The sequence below is a fragment of the Aspergillus terreus genome, genomic scaffold, assembly GCF_000149615.1.
Source record: "Aspergillus terreus NIH2624 scaffold_7 genomic scaffold, whole genome shotgun sequence".
In the NCBI taxonomy this organism is placed as follows: Eukaryota; Fungi; Ascomycota; class Eurotiomycetes; order Eurotiales; family Aspergillaceae; genus Aspergillus; species Aspergillus terreus.
In genome coordinates, this window is record NT_165930.1 from 1,227,488 (window position 1) to 1,244,708 (window position 17,221).

The window sequence follows — 17,221 nt, forward strand, 5'->3', positions numbered from 1 at the left end:
TTACTTCGACGGACGCGATGAAGGCATCTCTGATCCACACAGAACTAGGGGGTGTTTTGAGAATTCCGCAGTTTCGAATGAATCTAGAGGAGTGCACGATGCATTTCGATGATAGGGTTCTTTGACATCTGCTGATATTATGATACCCGTTCATAACATTGTTCTATAGTAGCATACGAATCAAGTCTTTATATGAATCCAGGTCATTAGCTCTAGAGTTATTCCAGCTCGAGTTCCTTCGTAGACCAGACAGGAGTATGCTTTTTCTGTACTTCTCCCCCGTACATCCCAGACGAACATCAATCAATGTACCGTCACGCTTCATGGCACCGAGCTCTCCTGGACCCTAACACTTACTGCCAACTGTCTGTATTGCTCGATGTTTACTCTTGGAAGTCTTGGACGGTCGAGGAATGCTTCGGCCAATCGGGGAGCTGTTCCGCATCAATGATTCTCCGTCGGTGATCGGCTTCTTATCGTTGGCGGCCGGCAACAAAAGTGTAGCTTCAAGACTTGAGAAATTGATTCTCTGACAACACCCCCCGGACTACAATCGGCTTACTGTGCGACCACCCGTGTCGCATATCAATCAGGTCTTATGAGACCGCGACTTGGGTCGCTGCCTCCCATGGCACGCCTACGATTTTCGAATGTCCTCTCAGCCCGGCCAGCATGCGGCATTCGTACCTACACGCGGACAGCTGAGGCATTGCGATCGAACATCTCCCGACCTCCGGTAAATCGCCGTCCTATAGCACAACCTCCATTGGCCGGAACAATTCCTGCAACTAGACGATGGATCACGCAACAGCACCAGCGGCGGATGAAGGAGGCGGAGGAAGAATGGGCCGAGTTCGCGAAGCAAATAAAGGCTGGAAAAAGGAAGAGCTTTGTGGAACACCTTGAGGAGAGAGGTCTTATTCATGATGTTGTTGGGTAAGAACAGTTCCATGTCGAAAGTTGAGTAGTGACTGACTTATATCTTCTCTATGGTGTTTAGAGAACGGGACCTTTTGCACCGGGTATTCACCGAGAAGAGAGTGGGAATGTATGCCGGAATTGATCCGACCGCTCCATCTATGCATGTGGGACACATGTTGCCGTTCATGGTGCTGGCATGGGGGTATGTTTGGGGCTTGCCAGTGACCTTCTTGGTAAGACATCCCCATGTGATGATGCTCGCAAGTTGATCCACATCTGACTGACGCACAATAGCTTGGTGGATCTACAAGCCGTATCGGTGACCCAACTGGACGATTAAAAGGCCGAGAGCAAGTACACTCTTCGGTTCGAAAAGCCAATATGGCGAGTATGCATATGCAACTGAAGAAGCTGGGCGCCAGTATAGAGCGATATGGTAAACGACATGGATATGAGAAGAAGTGGATCTGGAAGCGCGCATTGGTGAACAACAACACATGGTGGAATAAAGTACCGTTCCTCGAAGTGCTTCGAGACCTCGGCTCTCACACAAGACTGGGTCCCATGCTGGGCAGAGAAACGTAAGTACTGCATTTTGACCTTCTCCCTATGAGACTTTTACGAACCCAATCGTCTAGTGTGAAGAATCGGATGGCCAAAGGAGACGGCATGTCCTTCGCCGAGTTCGCCTACCCCATTTTGCAAGGCTGGGATTGGTGGACCATGTTCCGCAACGGCGTTCAGGTCCAAGTCGGAGGGTCCGACCAGTATGGGAACATCCTTTTCGGGATGGATGCCGTGAAGGCTATCAGCAAGAATACCGTGATGGAACAGCAACAAGATCCTTTGGAGAATGACCTCGACAAGCCCATTGGATTCACAACACCATTGCTCACAGCTCCATCGGGTGAAAAGTTTGGCAAATCCGCTGGTAATGCTATCTGGCTTGACAAGGATATGACTTCTACGTTCGAGCTCTATCAGGTTCGTGCGTGCGTCTGCATCATTCAATCCTCAGCTTACAATCGCGCAGTTCTTTGTCAGGACCCCCGATGACGCTGTTGAACGCTACCTGAAGATGTTTACTTTTATTCCTTTGCCCGAAATCGCAAAGATCATGGAGCAACAGAACCAAGATCCGTCTAAACGGGTTGCCCAACACGCTCTTGCGTACGAGTTCGTGGAGCTTATCCACGGCAAGGAAGAAGCCGACGCTGTGGCCCTTCAGCACCGTCAACTCTTCCGGCCACGGTCGTCGACCGCTGAGCCGACACCGCTAGGCCCGACGACGAGCCCACAGTCTCGCGCCATGCGTGGGCCAGACGCTAGTTTCGTTAATCCCCAGTCAGGCAATGTGCATGCGCCGCAAACGAATTTCGCAAACATGCCGAACATGAACGTCACGCTCCCGAAGTCTCTGGTGTACAACCAGACTTTCAATAAGATCTTGTGGTCTGCTGGACTTGTGTCGTCCAAGAGCGAAGGACACCGAGTTATTGCCAACAAGGGTGCCTATGTGGGAAGTCGCCCTGGTGATAGTGGACCTATGGGTGATGACCTCTCCTTCACCCCGATCCAGACGTGGGAGAGCACTAAGACGCAGGACTTTATTGTTGACGGAGAGCTCTTGTTTCTCAAACTGGGCAAATGGAAATTCAAGATGGTGAAGATTATTAGCGATGAGGAGTTCAAACGTCTCGGCCTCAGTGCGCCCGGATGGGAGTCAGAGCAGACCAACTCGGACAACAGCGAGAGCAAGGAGTGATCGTGGCTCGGCTATACCTCGACAACTCTGCTTGAGTGGTGACTTCCAACTTGTATTATAGCATAGATATGTAGAGCATGTAAATTTCATGGATGTACAATATATCTCAATTGGGAATTCTCTCTTGGTCGTCAGAGCTTGTCGAGTGTCTGAGCTGAGTAGAGTTCATTGGATACGGGGCAGATGCCTTATCGGCTGGAATGCCTCAGGCCGAACCACTCAACGCGTCGACGCGCGACTCCCGCCCCGAATTGGATCCATCGCATTTCCGCCCTGGGGTTCTTGCATTCGCTCTCAACCCCATCACCCACGCTCGTCTTCTTCGCCAGTTTTTTTTTTTTCGAATTGACTTCTATCCCCATCGGAATGATTGCAGCTCCTCTATAATCCATATATTCGGACCATCATTCAGCATGGCCAGAGGACCCCCAGCCTCCTCTCCTCCTACTGCGACTCCTCCGTCCGGAGCGCTGAAACGATCCACCTCCAGCACCCAGAATATGAAGAACCAGAAATCAATCCTCGGGTTTTTCCAAAAGTCGTCGCCGTCAACACCGTCGACTGCTCGCAATGCAGGACCTGCGTCCTCTCCTGCACAGCGCGCGTCGGAGCAGCGCTCCGCGAACGGATCAGCCAAGGGTGACAAGAAGAAGAGTGCTCCTAAATTCTCTCAAGACCTGGCTCCCGTTCCCAGTAGTGACTTAGTTGTTCCAGAAGAGGAAGATGAAGAGAAGAAGGCAAGGGTATGGCCTTCCTTCTAGGAGAGTGTTTGTAATATTACTGACATGCTTGACTGGTAGGAGAGCCCCAGCGAGAGTCTAGAGAAGAAAACATCATCTCCATCGCGTCGGGTATGTCGTATACTGCTGTTTCATTTGATTCGACTTTGACCAAGAGCTGACTATCCACAGGCGAAGAAACAGGTCAACTATATGGAGTCTGACTCCGAGGGAGAGGATGACGACGAGCAGATTTTCCGTCCAGGCCGAAAGAACAATCGTCCGAAAAGAAGAAAGGTATCGCCAGAAAGTGACGAGGAGTTTGATCAAGATGGTGGCGATGCGGGATATTCGGATGATGGTAAGTCGCGTGTCATGTTTGGGATTGTATAGACGAAGTACTGACAGGGTTCAGAAATGGACGATTTCATCGTTGCCGACGACTCGGACGAGGAGGTAAAACAACCGAAAAAGCGGAAACGGCCGTCTCAGCCAAAGCCCAAGTCTTCGTCTCTACCGCCTGCGGGCTCACCCGACGAGGACATTGACCTGGACATCCCTGAAGCTACATCCGGCACGGCCCTCAAGTGGACTTATGACCCCGATAACCAAGAGCCTCGTCAAGAAAGAGCCACCGTACCATCCTCGAAGCCATCTTCCGGCACCGTCAAACAAAAAGCTCATGTTACGGAACCCGAGCAACGCTATCCTTGGTTAGCGAATATTCGTGACATCGATGGGCACCCCCCTGGTCACCCAGACTATGATCCTCGAACCATCTATATTCCTCCCCTGGCCTGGTCAAAGTTCTCTCCATTCGAGAAGCAATACTGGGAGATCAAGCAAAAGTTCTGGGACACTGTTGTCTTCTTCAAGAAGGGCAAGTTCTATGAACTTTACGAGAACGACGCGACTATTGGTCACCAGTTATTTGACCTGAAACTTACGGACCGTGTCAACATGCGAATGGTGGGCGTTCCTGAGATGAGTTTGGATCACTGGGCGAACCAGTTCGTGGCAAAAGGATACAAGATCGCTCGTGTGGATCAAGCTGAATCTGCCCTGGGCAAGGAAATGCGCGAGAGAGATGGCAAGAAAGGAGGGAAAGAGGACAAAGTTATTCGGAGAGAGCTGTCTTGTGTTCTCACGGCCGGTACCCTCGTCGAGGGCTCAATGCTGCACGACGATATGTCGACCTTTTGTGTCGCTATCAAGGAAGCCATCATAGATGACCATCCTGCCTTTGGACTGGCTTTTGTTGATACTGCGACGGGACAATTCTTCATGTCCGAGTTGATGGACGATGCAGACATGACAAAGTTCGAAACCTTTGTCGCCCAAACCCGTCCTCAGGAACTTCTCCTTGAGAAGTCGACTATCTCTCCGAAGGCGCTGCGCATTTTGAAAAACAACACGGGCCCCACGACGATATGGAACTATTTGAAGCCAGGAAAAGAGTTCTGGGAGGCCGATATCACAGTCAAGGAGCTCGACGTCAGCGAGTACTTTGTTTCTGAAGATGACGACAATCTCAAGGCATGGCCTGAAGCGCTCCGAGTTGCACGAGATAAGGAGCTGGTCATGTCTGCTTTTGGAGCCCTGGTGCAATACCTCCGGGTGTTGAAACTCGACCGTGACTTGATCACCATCGGTAACTTCTCGTGGTACGATCCTATAAAGAAGGCATCCAGCCTGGTGCTGGACGGCCAAACACTTATAAATATGGAAATCTTTGCCAACTCCTTCGACGGTGGCTCTGATGGCACACTCTTCCAGCTCCTCAACCGCTGCATTACACCATTTGGGAAGCGCATGTTCAAGCAATGGGTCTGCCATCCCTTGGTGGATGCGAAGAAGATCAATGCTAGATTAGATGCTGTCGATGCGCTCAACGCTGACCCTAGTGTCAGGGACCAGTTTTCTTCACAGTTGACCAAGATGCCTGATCTTGAACGTCTCATCTCCCGAGTTCATGCCGCGAACTGCAAAGCCCAAGATTTCCTGCGAGTGCTAGAGGGATTTGAGCAAATTGCGTATACTATGAGCCTCCTGAAGGAGAGCGGCTCCGGAGAAGGGGTCATCGGACAGTTGATCAACGCGATGCCTAATCTGGATGACTTGCTTGAGTACTGGAAAACTGCTTTTGACCGGAGCAAAGCCCGTGACAATGGGATTCTGGTGCCCAAGCTAGGAGTCGAAGAAGACTTTGACAACTCCCAAGCGAACATTTCCCAACTGCACAATGACCTGGACAACCTCCTCAAGAGAGTCCGCAAAGAGTTGGGATCAACAGCTATCTGCTATAGGGATAATGGAAAGGAGATATATCAGATGGAAGTCCCTATCAAGGTGAAGGGTATACCCAAGAACTGGGACCAGATGTCGGCGACCAAGCAGGTCAAGCGTTACTACTTCCCCGAATTGCGGACTCTCATTCGCAAATTGCAGGAGGCCCAAGAGACTCACAGTCAGATCGTGAAAGAGGTCGCTGGTCGATTCTACGCGCGGTTTGATGAGCATTACGCCACCTGGCTGGCGGCCGTCAGGATCGTGTCCCAGCTGGACTGCCTGATCAGTCTTGCGAAAGCCTCCGCGTCCCTGGGCCAGCCAAGCTGTCGCCCAGTGTTCGTTGATGATGAGCGAAGCGTTCTTGAGTTTGAGGAACTGCGTCACCCGTGCCTGGTCTCCTCTGTAGACGACTTCATTCCCAATGATATCCAGCTGGGAGGTGTTCGTCCCAACATCGATCTTCTCACCGGTGCTAATGCAGCCGGTAAATCCACGGTTCTTCGCATGGTATGTTTGTTTCGACTGCATGAAGCTGCTTCTGCTGACTAGCTTTCCGTAGACCTGCGTTGCTGTGATTATGGCTCAGATCGGTTGTTATCTGCCCTGCCAGTCAGCGCGATTGACCCCAGTCGACCGGATCATGTCACGCCTTGGTGCAAACGACAACATTTTCGCCGCTCAATCTACGTTCTTTGTCGAACTGTCGGAAACCAAGAAGATCCTCTCGGAGGCCACACCTCGATCCCTTGTTATTCTGGACGAGCTGGGTCGTGGTACCAGCTCGTACGACGGCGTGGCTGTGGCTCAAGCGGTGCTGCACCATGTTGCCACTCATATTGGGGCCCTGGGCTTTTTCGCAACACACTACCACTCCCTTGCCACAGAATTCGAAGGCCATCCTGAGATTGCGCCCAAGCGGATGAAAATCCATGTGGACGATGAGGAGCGCCGCATCACCTTCCTCTACAAACTGGAAGATGGCGTCGCAGAGGGCAGTTTCGGTATGCACTGTGCTGCTATGTGCGGCATCCCCGATAAGGTGATCGAGCGGGCTGAAGTTGCCGCGAAGCAATGGGAGCACACCAGTCGCCTGAAGGAGAGTCTGGAGCGGCGCAAGGGCGGCGGTTTGATCGGACTCGGCTGGTGGAGCGACATTGCCTGGGCGCTTCGGGAGTCCACAGCCGATACCGACACGGAGGTGACCGATAGAAGCTTGGAGGTGCTCTGCAAAGCCATTGAAGCCCTGTGATTATGGCAGCACATTAAGACGATGTGCTTTTATATGTCTGTGGATTTTCTACTATATGTTTCTTTTTGTGGTCTGGGGTCTGGTAGACGGCCCTGTTACCTTTCTCAACTGTGCCATTGTTATGTGGATATTTTTGACGGACTCTGCGTGGTGAAAGACGGTCTTAATATATTATATTCGCGCATTTCGGCTATACTATTGGGATGAGGCGCCTGGGAGTAGAGTTGTGTTACTGATATATGTTCTCGTCCCATCTCCATACAGGGTTGTGTATCAGATTGCTTAGATCCCATCCTTCTTAAGTCAGTTTGTTTGACACTCCGGCGGTGTAGCCTATTTCTCCGCGGCATCGTTGTCCCATCATGTGTGTAAGCGATCTACGGACTACTTAGCCGAGCAACCAATATTCTATGCACGATCTCCAGCGTCTTCACCGGCGATTATGCATGTCTGATCACCAAGAGCGGATGATACCTACTGTAGGCATCTGACCGCACTGCCGCCGCGGACATGACACTGACACCGGCAGTTCGGACACTGGCCAGATGTGTCCAGTCCGATACGAGATTCATTGACTAGCTCAAACAGCATGAAACTGGGCCAGGATTTCAGCCCGCGGTAGGCCAAAACGCAATTACAGGCCAGCCGTAACGCCGTCCTTGGACATATGTCGAGCCAAAATAACGGTTACACTACCAAAAAGTGCCTTGGCTCTTAGTGGTACGTGAAGTGTAATATATGGGTGTAGTTGTAGTTTGACAACATAGTAACCCTCGCCATTTCTCTGTGAAGGACAGAATTGGGCGACAATAGCTATCCAATGAATAGCGAAGCAAGTTGAAAAGTCGCACAACGGCAGTCAGCTAGTCTTTGTCCGACCAAGTCCGCCAGAAGCTCCGGTGTTGATGCGGCCATGATGCAGGGTCATCCCAGCCAAACGCGCGGTCTGGATAACTTGACGTGTCACCTTGCCGATGTCAATCTCTCCTTCGTCGGTCGGCTCCGTACATTGGCGGGTGGTTGGTTGCCGATTGGACAAATCGTACTCCGTATACTGTGCTAGGGGCCTGGAGGAATCTGGCATATCTCGTTTCAGGTGAGAATAGACTCATGGGGCTGACCGTGCCACGTCGTGTCCAAGATTGCACGTATGCCCAGCACTGCGCGGAGATAGAGATTGACACTCGCTCCCTCCCCCTCCACGCAGATCCCAAGATAAATATCAAGTGACCCACCACTCCGGAGCGCAATGGGACTTCCTCTCCCGCAATGCTATAGCCGACGACGTGGGAACTGATGGCTCACGCAAGAAGCACATGCCTCTGATACGAAACTGCGAATAGATGCGTGGTTTCAGGCGAGTCAAACCCATCGGATGACGGTTTCATCGTTAGCTTCATCCACCGAAAGAACGGCCAATAATGTAAGCACTATCTCCGCTGCAATGCAGTGCGTGTAAATCCGGGCTACTGTCCGTTTTCCGGATGGCCGTGCCTTGTCGGTAGAGAGATTGTACGCCGGACCGGGGGGTTCATATTTCAATCTGTGGCCCAGACCTCACATCCGGGACACAGGAATTTCTCTCACCCATCGACACCCCCCGGATCGTGGCAGGATGGATAAACAAAGACCACGCAAGGACTTTCGGGTCATTATTGTCGGCGGTTCGATCGCAGGGCTCACACTTGCGCATGCCTTGCGAAAATACAACATCGAGTATGTCGTGTTGGAATCTCGCGGTGAGATCGCGCCCCAGGTCGGTGCCTCGATTGGCCTACTCCCCTCTGGCTGCGGAATTCTCGACCAGTTGGGCGTTTTCGAGGACATTCGCAAGGAGATAGAGCCGCTGAAGAGCACGAAATACTGGACAAAATCTGGGAAGATGATTGCTGAGACTGAAGGCCCCGTTATTATGCATGAAAGGTGGGTTGGATGAGGGAAATGGCACGCGTAACTGCTAATCAAATGAAGACATGGCTACCCAGTCTCTTTCCTTGACCGACAGAAGGTTTTGGCAGTTCTCTATGACCATCTTGCCCAGGATAAGTCCAAGGTGTTCCTCAACACGAAAGCCGTGCGGGTGGAACATACAGCGACGTCGGCAGTCGTTCACTGCGCCGATGGTAGTCAATGGACGGGGGATGTGGTCGTTGGAGCCGATGGGGTCCATAGCAGGATACGAAGTGAGATGTGGAATCGTATGGAGAAGCAGCAGTTAAGTCATACCGTGGCCCGTGAGAAGGACGGTAAGATAGAACTTGATTCCGTTGTGTTTGACTGTCGTACTGACTTGGTAGAAATGATATCGGTGTATTCGTGCGTCTTTGGCATCTCAACAGCCACCAAAGGGCTTAACGCTGGGGACATGCATCGGACGTTCAGCAAGGACTTTTCTACTCTGACTATTGTCGGGAAAAATGATCGTGTCTTTTGGTTTTTCTTCGCGAAAATGGATCGGAAGTATACTCTGGGAAACATTCCACGATTTACTCCTGAGGAGCAGATGAAACACGTCTCGAAATACCTCCATATAAACATCACCCATGATGTGCTGTTTCGGGACGTCTATGGTAATCTCGTCTCCACTGCCTATGTGCCTCTTGAGGAGGCTTTCTATCGGCACTGGACATGGGATCGGATGGCCTGCATTGGCGACTCCATTCACAAGGTATGTAGTAAATCACGTCTTCGACGTTCTGATATAACACTGACCACTTGGACATGAAGATGACTCCTAACATGGGCCAAGGGGGAAACACTGCCATCGAGAGCGCAGCAAGCCTAGCAAACTGCTTCAAAAAGTTCATCGACGCTGCTCCGGATTCATCCTACAATATGAGCGATCTCCGTGGCGCGTTGTCTGCGTGGGCCGTTGCACGAAAACCGCGAGCGAAGGATATTTGGGCGAACGCCAACAACCTTACCCGGCTCGAGACGTGGGCTACGCTGAAGCATAAACTGATGACCTATTATCTGCTACCATATATGAGTCGTACCCTCATCGATAGGGCCTGCGCAACCTTCATTGGAACAGAAGTGCTCGAGTATCTCCCGATTCCGAGAGTCTCCCAGGAATGCCCGATACCTGCGGATAGACGATACCGGAACGTGCAGCAGGATTCATCGTGGAAACGGCTCCTGTGGTCCGTTCCTTTGGTTGTGTATCTTGTTGGAGCTTGTGTCGCTATGGACATCGAGCCTCTCGAGACTCACGCACAGCCCCTGATCTCCCGTGGTTCATTTGAATCTGTCAACGGGGAGGTTGTCCCTTTGCTCCGACCCATCTTCCACAAGGAAATCCTGGATACGATTCTTGGGAGGCTTACTACTTGTTTTCTGCCGTCTATTAGTGGTTCGGATCCGATATCCCGGTCACAGATGCTCTCATTCCTCACCGACTTGGGGCCGCTATACGGAATCTGGCTATTGGAGAGCTATCGTCGAACACATAGCTTGCCCGGCGTCCTCCTGTGAGTCTCATACCCGACAATGTCGTACGTGATACTGATATGGATATACAGTCCTGTGGCGATGGGGATTGCATTCCAGTTGAGGGGCATCGGCAAAGTCGCCCCTGTTTACTTCCTCCTGGACTTCCTGCAATCACCTCTTCAGGCCCTCCTTGTGGCAAACCATGCCTCAGTCCGACTCTCCGCAGTGAAAACATTACTCCCAGCTCTCATGGTGGCTTACTACCTGCCTTTGTGGGCCTCTTTTTCTGCTCCGACACTGTTAGACAAACAGCTCAGCAACATAGTCTGGCAGTTCTTCCCACTGCTCGTCCCTGTGGCACAAATACCTCTCCTCGCGGTTGTCCGGACGTTACCCAGTTCGGCTCCCGCCAGCAAATCGCGGAGACCCGATATGCCCTACATTCGTTTGGTCGTCATCCTCCTTACTGTCATTTCTGCCGCGGTATTCTCATATGTGTGTCTCACTGCACCAGAGAACGTATCTCTTTCAGACATCTTCTTGCCTTCGATCGACTATGCTGCACCCGTAGACTCATTTGCGGCGGCTATCCGCCGGTTTCTGCAGTATGATCAGGTGTTTGCTATGGCGAGCGGTTTAATCTGGGTCCTCCTGTCGTTCCGCGATCTTCAGCTGTATGGCATTGATATTTCCTTGTTCAAGGTCGGCTTGGTTATGGCCGTGGCGACGGTTGTACTGGGTCCTGGTGCTGCCTTCGCCATCGGCTGGGCGTGGAGAGAGGAATACCTGGCAGATATTCGTGGGTGATATTTTGAATCTGGGAGTGTCTGTTCGAGTAAGACGGTGTTCTTTCCTGCTGGTATGGGAGGATGTAATCATGGTTCATTCAAGCCATGGTGAATGGTATGATGTCAGGACAATGTTTGCGGTGGAAATACTTCTTAAATGAGAAACTCAGGATTATTTGTGCAACAGCCTATGCCCATCCTTATGAACAGATCTATTTTCGCAAAAGAACGCAGCCCGATGTATGCATCACCACCAATTTTTGTATGGAATGGGCGCTTTCAAAACAGGGGTCGATGAGCAACATAGCATGAAAATAGTAGAGCATCCCCAGTAGCAATCAAGCTTCCTTCTTCGGTTCAACGACATGGCCTTTCTCCTCCATGGCCTTCCACTCCGCCTCGGTATCAAGAGGCTTGTTGACCCATTCGTCGTCGCTGGAGACCATCAGTCCAGAGTCACCCTCTTCGGCCTTGACCACGGGGCCGACTTTGGTGGCAGAGTTCGGAGTGTCGGCGGTGGTAGACTCAAGCTTTACAGGATTCGCAGGCTGGGCTTTGCCAGGCTTTGCGCCCCTGGCCTTGGTAGGGCTGCTCAGCTCGGGATTCATAACGTCATTGTCGTCCTCGCTATCACTGGAATCAGTAGAAAATTCAGTGAGTCGATCATATTTATCAGCCCGGTGACAAACGCACCTGTTCTCGAGCTTCACAGGCGTGGCTGGGGTCTTCTTCTGCCGCTTCGGCTTGGATGGGGAGGCGTCGTTGCCAGCGCCCGGAGTCGCGTCATCCTTCTTCGCTTTTCCCTTTCCCTTCTTTGGGGTCGCGACGGACTTGGCTGGGCTGGGCGTTGCGGCGGCATCCTGGCCATCAGGAGGGTTGAGGTCGTTGAGCTTGCGCTTCGCGGTGCGGTAGGATGTGCCGGCTGAGGCGGCGTTCTTGTAGTTTCCTTTTCTGGCGAGCTTCTCACAATCCACCTGGCAGTTGTTAATCGTGTAGGACAGGTTTGTAGAGTGTGGTGATACATACCTTGCCAGACTCGTCAGTGCAGAGCGTGCCGAGAATGAGGAGGCGTGCTTCGGACAGGGACAGACCGAGGAGTTCTCCTGGCTTGTTCTTCACGGGGGACGCCATTTTGATGAGACGTGGTTCAGTGGACAGGACGGTGGTAGAGGTAGAGGTTGATGAGGTGTGGAGATGAGGGAGTTTTAGGGGAAGAGAAGTATGAGAAGTGAAGAAGACGAAGAAGAGAGACGGGGTGTATGGCGGGGTCAGTCTGAGAATGGAGAAGATGAGTGAGGGAAGAAGTTGGTATGGGTTGGTGGTGAGGGAGGATCTAGTGAGGCGAGGAAGAGAAGTGGGCAGAAGGAGATGTTCGACGCTCTCTGGCACAAACAGAAGAGTGATGTCAAGGGGAGTATTGACATAGGTCTCACTGAAGACGACCACAGGTTCGAAACTATTTAGTGGGTTCTATAATAGTATTCCCCCAAGTATTACCGAAGAACCAGGGTGAATTGGTGATATGTGGTATAACTAACTACATATCCACCTTCTCTTGTTACCACCTATGTTGGAGGGCTGCTCTTGGGTGCTTTTGTTCGGAGGTATACCAGGCTACTGTCTAGACGCCCGTAATTACAATAGCTCCCTCGCATTCAAAAGCCTTGCATCAATTGTTAAGAAAGGTAAACAGGCCGCAAGATGACCAGAACCTGACTCTGGAGGGTGACGTCCGTTCGATGGTGATGGCCGGTTGAAGCAAGCGTCAGATATGGCTTGGGCATGCTCGTAGGCGTGTTTGGTCCCCAAGGGCCTCTAACGAAGAAGTTCTCCATTGAACGGATAGTTCCCACAGAAGCATGGAATGTCTGAAGGGCTATACTGAGCTGCCCTACGATTATGTGGTAGAATCCAATCAAAGGCTGAGTTGCATTTCATTTCCCGTGTTTTGTCTTTGGCTGGTTAGACTGGATCCGTCGATATACATGCTCCCACAACTCAGGATAGAATGCCGAAGTTTGCCTCCCGGGCTTACTCTTCTCATCCGCGTAGAATTCTCGTAGCGGACGCCCCTGCCACCAGGGGACAGGTTTGGGGTTCGTGTTGCGGAACGTAATGGGGCGAAACAGTTTCCTGTCGCGGACCAGATCTCCCAGCTGCACTTCGGTCTGTCGCGGAATGGTTGTAAATCGCATGGTGTTGATGTAGAGGGTCGCCGTCGGAGGAAGATTTTTCGCATATTGAATGGCCTGCTCGCGGGATCGTCGAGCAAAGACTGGAAGCGCAAGATGTACAAAATTGACATAGGGAGCAGCTGTATAGGCGACGAACAGCATGGGTAGGGAGCCACCGACAATAACTATAGGACGCGGAGAGTCAATCTCAGCTTGTTCAAGGATTGTAGAGGCTTTCAGAACTTACTCGCTGCCGGAAGATACCACGGAAACTCTGGTCCGTCAAACCCTGGCGCAACGACTACGCAGCTTACTCCGAACAAGAAGACCGTCGTGAGACGCAACATGCTCAGGAACATCGTCTTGCCTGTTCCACCACTGTAGATCAATATGCGCTCCGGTGGCCCTGTACCATACACCATCAGACACATACTGGGGAATCAGCAAGTTCCTCGTACCTCGTCTTATCGTGGTCTTTGCATGTTGTGCGGGTGCGTTGCGCGCATTAGTCTCCGGGGCCGCGCGAAAGGCATTCTGCGTCTTCAAGCGAGTAAACAATCGGCTCCGGAGGTCTCTTTGTACCGTTCGAGGAAGAGACGTGCGCAATTGGGGGTGGAAGAGGATCTGGAACCTCGTAATGGACGACATGATGTGAATGGTGGAGGAGCGAGAAATAATAATCGGCATGACGGAATCAACAGGGAGATCTCCGAAACGTGACCCATCGGGGCTTGGCACGCATCTACTCCGGCGTATCTTCAGTGCACATCTCCCGTCATTTACCTGTCAACAACACACTCCATCTTTCCCATCATCTCGCCGTTGTCGGTCGCTTTGCACTCGCTGCTGTCTTGCGACGTCTCTAAATCCCCAAGCGTCGAGCTGGGCTTGCTTCAGACGCGGTACGAGCTCGACACTGCGGAGCATAATGTCTTCTCGTAACGGTGGCCTTTTCCGCCCCTTCCTCTCGTTATGTATTACGCTTCTTCTTCTACTGCTTCCTAGCGAAGCCTATCAAGATCTCTCTGACGCCTCGCTAAAATCACTCCCTCGGCCGGACAATGATTTCGATATACACAACGGCGCGTTGCTGTCGCCGATTCTAATTCCCCGTGTGTCGGGGACCGCGGGCTCAACTGCGGTGCTCAATCATTTTGTGAACTTTATACGCACGACCCTCCCAGACTGGAATATCCAGTTCCAGAACTCCACTTCTACCACACCTGTGTCGAATGGGAAGGAAGTCCCGTTCATTAATCTCATTGCGTCGCGCGATCCCCCATGGGCTGCGCCAGGCGATGTCAGCCGCTTGACCATTGTCGCGCATTACGATAGTAAATATACACCAGAGGGATTCATCGGCGCGACGGACAGCGCTGCTCCTTGCGCCATCATGATGCACGCGATGCGGAGCATCGACAGCGCCTTGACAGAGAAATGGAAGGCGATGAAAGCAGAAGGCCATGCGCATGCCCTGGAGGAACAGAGAGGAATCCAGTTCCTGTTTCTGGACGGCGAAGAGGCGTTTGCCCAATGGACCGACACCGACTCTCTCTACGGCGCTCGGTCCCTGGCAGAACAGTGGGACGCAGAAATGCATCCTGTCATGTCCACTTTCAAGACCCCTCTATCTTCCATATCCCTGTTTGTTCTTTTGGATCTGCTTGGGGCCAAGGATCCTGGCATTCAGTCTTATTTCCCAACAACACACTGGGCCTACCTGAAGCTGGCCAATCTGGAGAAGCGTCTTCGGGACCTAAAACAGTTCAAGTCTTCTAATGAAGCAACAGGGACGCCCTGGTTTCTCGACGTGGCCAAAACCGAGGATAAGATACCGATGGGCTTTGCAATTGAAGATGATCATATCCCGTTCCTAAGGCGCGGGGTTGAGATTCTGCATGTCATAGACGCTTCGCCTTCTCGCGGCTTTCCCGTCGTCTGGCATAACATGAAGGGCATCCCGGACGATGGGGAACATCTTGACCTGGACACGGTGGAAGACTGGGGTACGCTGATAACCGCGTTTGCCGCTGAGTGGATGGAGCTCGAGGGCTTCATGCCGAGCGCCACCAACAAGGATCCCTCGATGCAGGACACAGGGACTAAGCGCTCAATGCATGGTTCTAAGCAGCCCAACAAAAAAACTGAGTTGTAAGCGTTACCTCAAAATCGAAAAGAAGAATGACTATCGCCCGTCTTGTCCCACGTCTCGTACAATCTATGTTACACATGTTACACATAGGTCATTCCCATGGCGTCTCGCGAGCCACGCTGATATTTTCCGTCTGCACAGTTTTTAATCCACTGTCACACCACTCAACTCTCTACACCAGGTTTCCCAGCATATACCCGGCCATTTCCGCGACACCCCAAACAGGCTGCAAAACAGCTCGAAGCACAGCTGGTCCCGGGCAAACGCCTCGCAATCCCCACGCGACTCCGAATGCTACTGCCCCAGTAACAAACCGCCAATCAATGTCCGCTACAGTCGCAGTCGGGAGTCTCCAGTTCTCCGATAGGGTAGGCTTCTCCGGCTTCTCGGATTGGTCGGCTGTCTTCTGTCCTGGTTTCTTTGACAGATATGTCAAGAGCGAAGGACCGATTCCGAAGAGGATAATGAGAGCCAACGAAGGGTCCCACCGAGAGGGATCTATCAGGATCGCAAAGAATCGAAGCACTTTGGCCGGATCGGCCATCCCGGAGAAGAAGAGACCCAGTCCAAACTGCAGGCCCGCTAGATACGAATATATGGTTCTCGACTTTTCCGATCGGTCGAGGGTGCGGGGAACGATCACATAGTTGGTGAGGAAGGTCAAGGCCGTCGTCGCAGCCATCACCATGAACTCTGCGGAGGAGGGATATGTCGGCGTATAGCACGGAACCCCGGATGGGCACGGCGGGATGTTCTGGCCACCGGATACAAAGTTGGCCGTGAGCAACGCGGTTGTGAAGAAGATGGCTGTTGCAATCAGGGAGCGCGGCGAGAGACGCGAGAGCCCACATAGCATGTGGCCGGAGGTGCAACCGCGACCATTCTAGAATCCCGTTGTTAGAGCCCGCGATCTCTCAGTCAGTGATGGTTTGGCCTACCTTTGTTCCCCAGCCAAGTAAGAAACCGGTTCCTACCGTCGATGCGAAGGATACCAGCGAGTTGGGTGCGGCTGGATAGGACGGAATCAACGATGGTATCAAGAGGTAGATGGGGGCGACGCTGGAGATCAAGCCGGCGATGATAGGCACGTTGTCCCGATTCGGGTTGAAGACACAGCCCGAGAGCAGCGACGAGATACCGAAGACCGCGCCATTGTGAAGGAGGAGGCCGGAGGAGCCCTGGAAGAGCATCAGGGCTCCAAGCGACGTATGCACGGGGGTGAACATGGCGGTAGATCAGCGTAGATGAAGTGAATGATAGATTCTTTAAGTCGTTTCAGACATCGTAGAGGTCATTGTCCATTAGCGCGAGTTGCCACCTGTCCGCGAAAGAAGCTTCATGTCGCCGACGTTGGTTCTGAGTGAAGTCGCCGACCAGAGTATGGGTCGGGGACCAGCACTCTCCGTCCATCATTGCGTCAAGACCTTTTATGGTCCCCGAGCCGAGCAAGAAGGTTTCGATAACACTGGGTCGGGAATGCATGACCTGTTGATGCCAGGCTTTGTCCTGGGAATGGAACTTTTTGGGAACCTTTGGACCTTTGTACCTGGGGAATTTAGCGGCTGGAGCCGAAGAAAGAACACTGCGCATAGTTGGTGAAACGTCAGCCAGTCCGGACTGCCGGGATCGGTGGTTCGTTGCCTCAGGCTGCAATGGTCCCCGAGATCTGCATGCGATTGTTCTCGGTTCCTCTCCAGGTTGATATAAGCTTAATCACATTGATAGTGTCGTC

At 52.2% G+C, this 17,221-nt stretch overlaps 7 protein-coding genes across 7 annotated transcripts; 4 read left to right on the plus strand and 3 right to left on the minus strand.

Moving 5' to 3' along the window:
• Positions 1–628: 628 nt before the first annotated feature.
• Positions 629–2,686, plus strand: ATEG_05364 (tyrosine--tRNA ligase MSY1; the record flags this gene model as incomplete). The annotated part of the gene is made up of 5 exons (XM_001214542.1): positions 629–936; positions 1,001–1,154; positions 1,216–1,502; positions 1,560–1,905; positions 1,955–2,686. 5 exons carry the CDS (start codon positions 629–631, stop codon positions 2,684–2,686), a joined length of 1,827 nt encoding a protein of 608 aa, XP_001214542.1.
• Positions 2,687–3,099: 413 nt separating this feature from the next.
• On the plus strand, positions 3,100–6,943 carry ATEG_05365 (mismatch repair ATPase MSH6; the record flags this gene model as incomplete). Its single annotated transcript, XM_001214543.1, has 5 exons — positions 3,100–3,429; positions 3,487–3,537; positions 3,598–3,766; positions 3,821–6,201; positions 6,254–6,943. 5 exons carry the CDS (start codon positions 3,100–3,102, stop codon positions 6,941–6,943), a joined length of 3,621 nt encoding a protein of 1,206 aa, XP_001214543.1.
• Positions 6,944–8,558: 1,615 nt separating this feature from the next.
• On the plus strand, positions 8,559–10,417 carry ATEG_05366 (FAD-dependent oxidoreductase; the record flags this gene model as incomplete). The annotated part of the gene is made up of 4 exons (XM_001214544.1): positions 8,559–8,866; positions 8,915–9,189; positions 9,241–9,611; positions 9,671–10,417. 4 exons carry the CDS (start codon positions 8,559–8,561, stop codon positions 10,415–10,417), a joined length of 1,701 nt encoding a protein of 566 aa, XP_001214544.1.
• A 1,084-nt stretch (positions 10,418–11,501) lies between these two features.
• On the minus strand, positions 11,502–12,294 carry ATEG_05367 (putative histone h1.3.; the record flags this gene model as incomplete). Its single annotated transcript, XM_001214545.1, has 3 exons — positions 11,502–11,790; positions 11,857–12,137; positions 12,190–12,294. 3 exons carry the CDS (start codon positions 12,292–12,294, stop codon positions 11,502–11,504), a joined length of 675 nt encoding a protein of 224 aa, XP_001214545.1.
• Positions 12,295–13,097: 803 nt separating this feature from the next.
• Positions 13,098–13,696, minus strand: ATEG_05368 (uncharacterized protein; the record flags this gene model as incomplete). The annotated part of the gene is made up of 2 exons (XM_001214546.1): positions 13,098–13,522; positions 13,585–13,696. The coding sequence occupies 2 exons, from the start codon at positions 13,694–13,696 to the stop codon at positions 13,098–13,100; spliced, it is 537 nt and encodes a 178-aa protein (XP_001214546.1).
• A 569-nt stretch (positions 13,697–14,265) lies between these two features.
• On the plus strand, positions 14,266–15,492 carry ATEG_05369 (glutaminyl-peptide cyclotransferase family protein; the record flags this gene model as incomplete). The annotated part of the gene is made up of 1 exon (XM_001214547.1): positions 14,266–15,492. One exon carries the CDS (start codon positions 14,266–14,268, stop codon positions 15,490–15,492), a length of 1,227 nt encoding a protein of 408 aa, XP_001214547.1.
• Positions 15,493–15,661: 169 nt separating this feature from the next.
• On the minus strand, positions 15,662–16,715 carry ATEG_05370 (YeeE/YedE family protein; the record flags this gene model as incomplete). Its single annotated transcript, XM_001214548.1, has 2 exons — positions 15,662–16,372; positions 16,428–16,715. 2 exons carry the CDS (start codon positions 16,713–16,715, stop codon positions 15,662–15,664), a joined length of 999 nt encoding a protein of 332 aa, XP_001214548.1.
• Between the last annotated feature and the right edge of the window lie 506 nt (positions 16,716–17,221).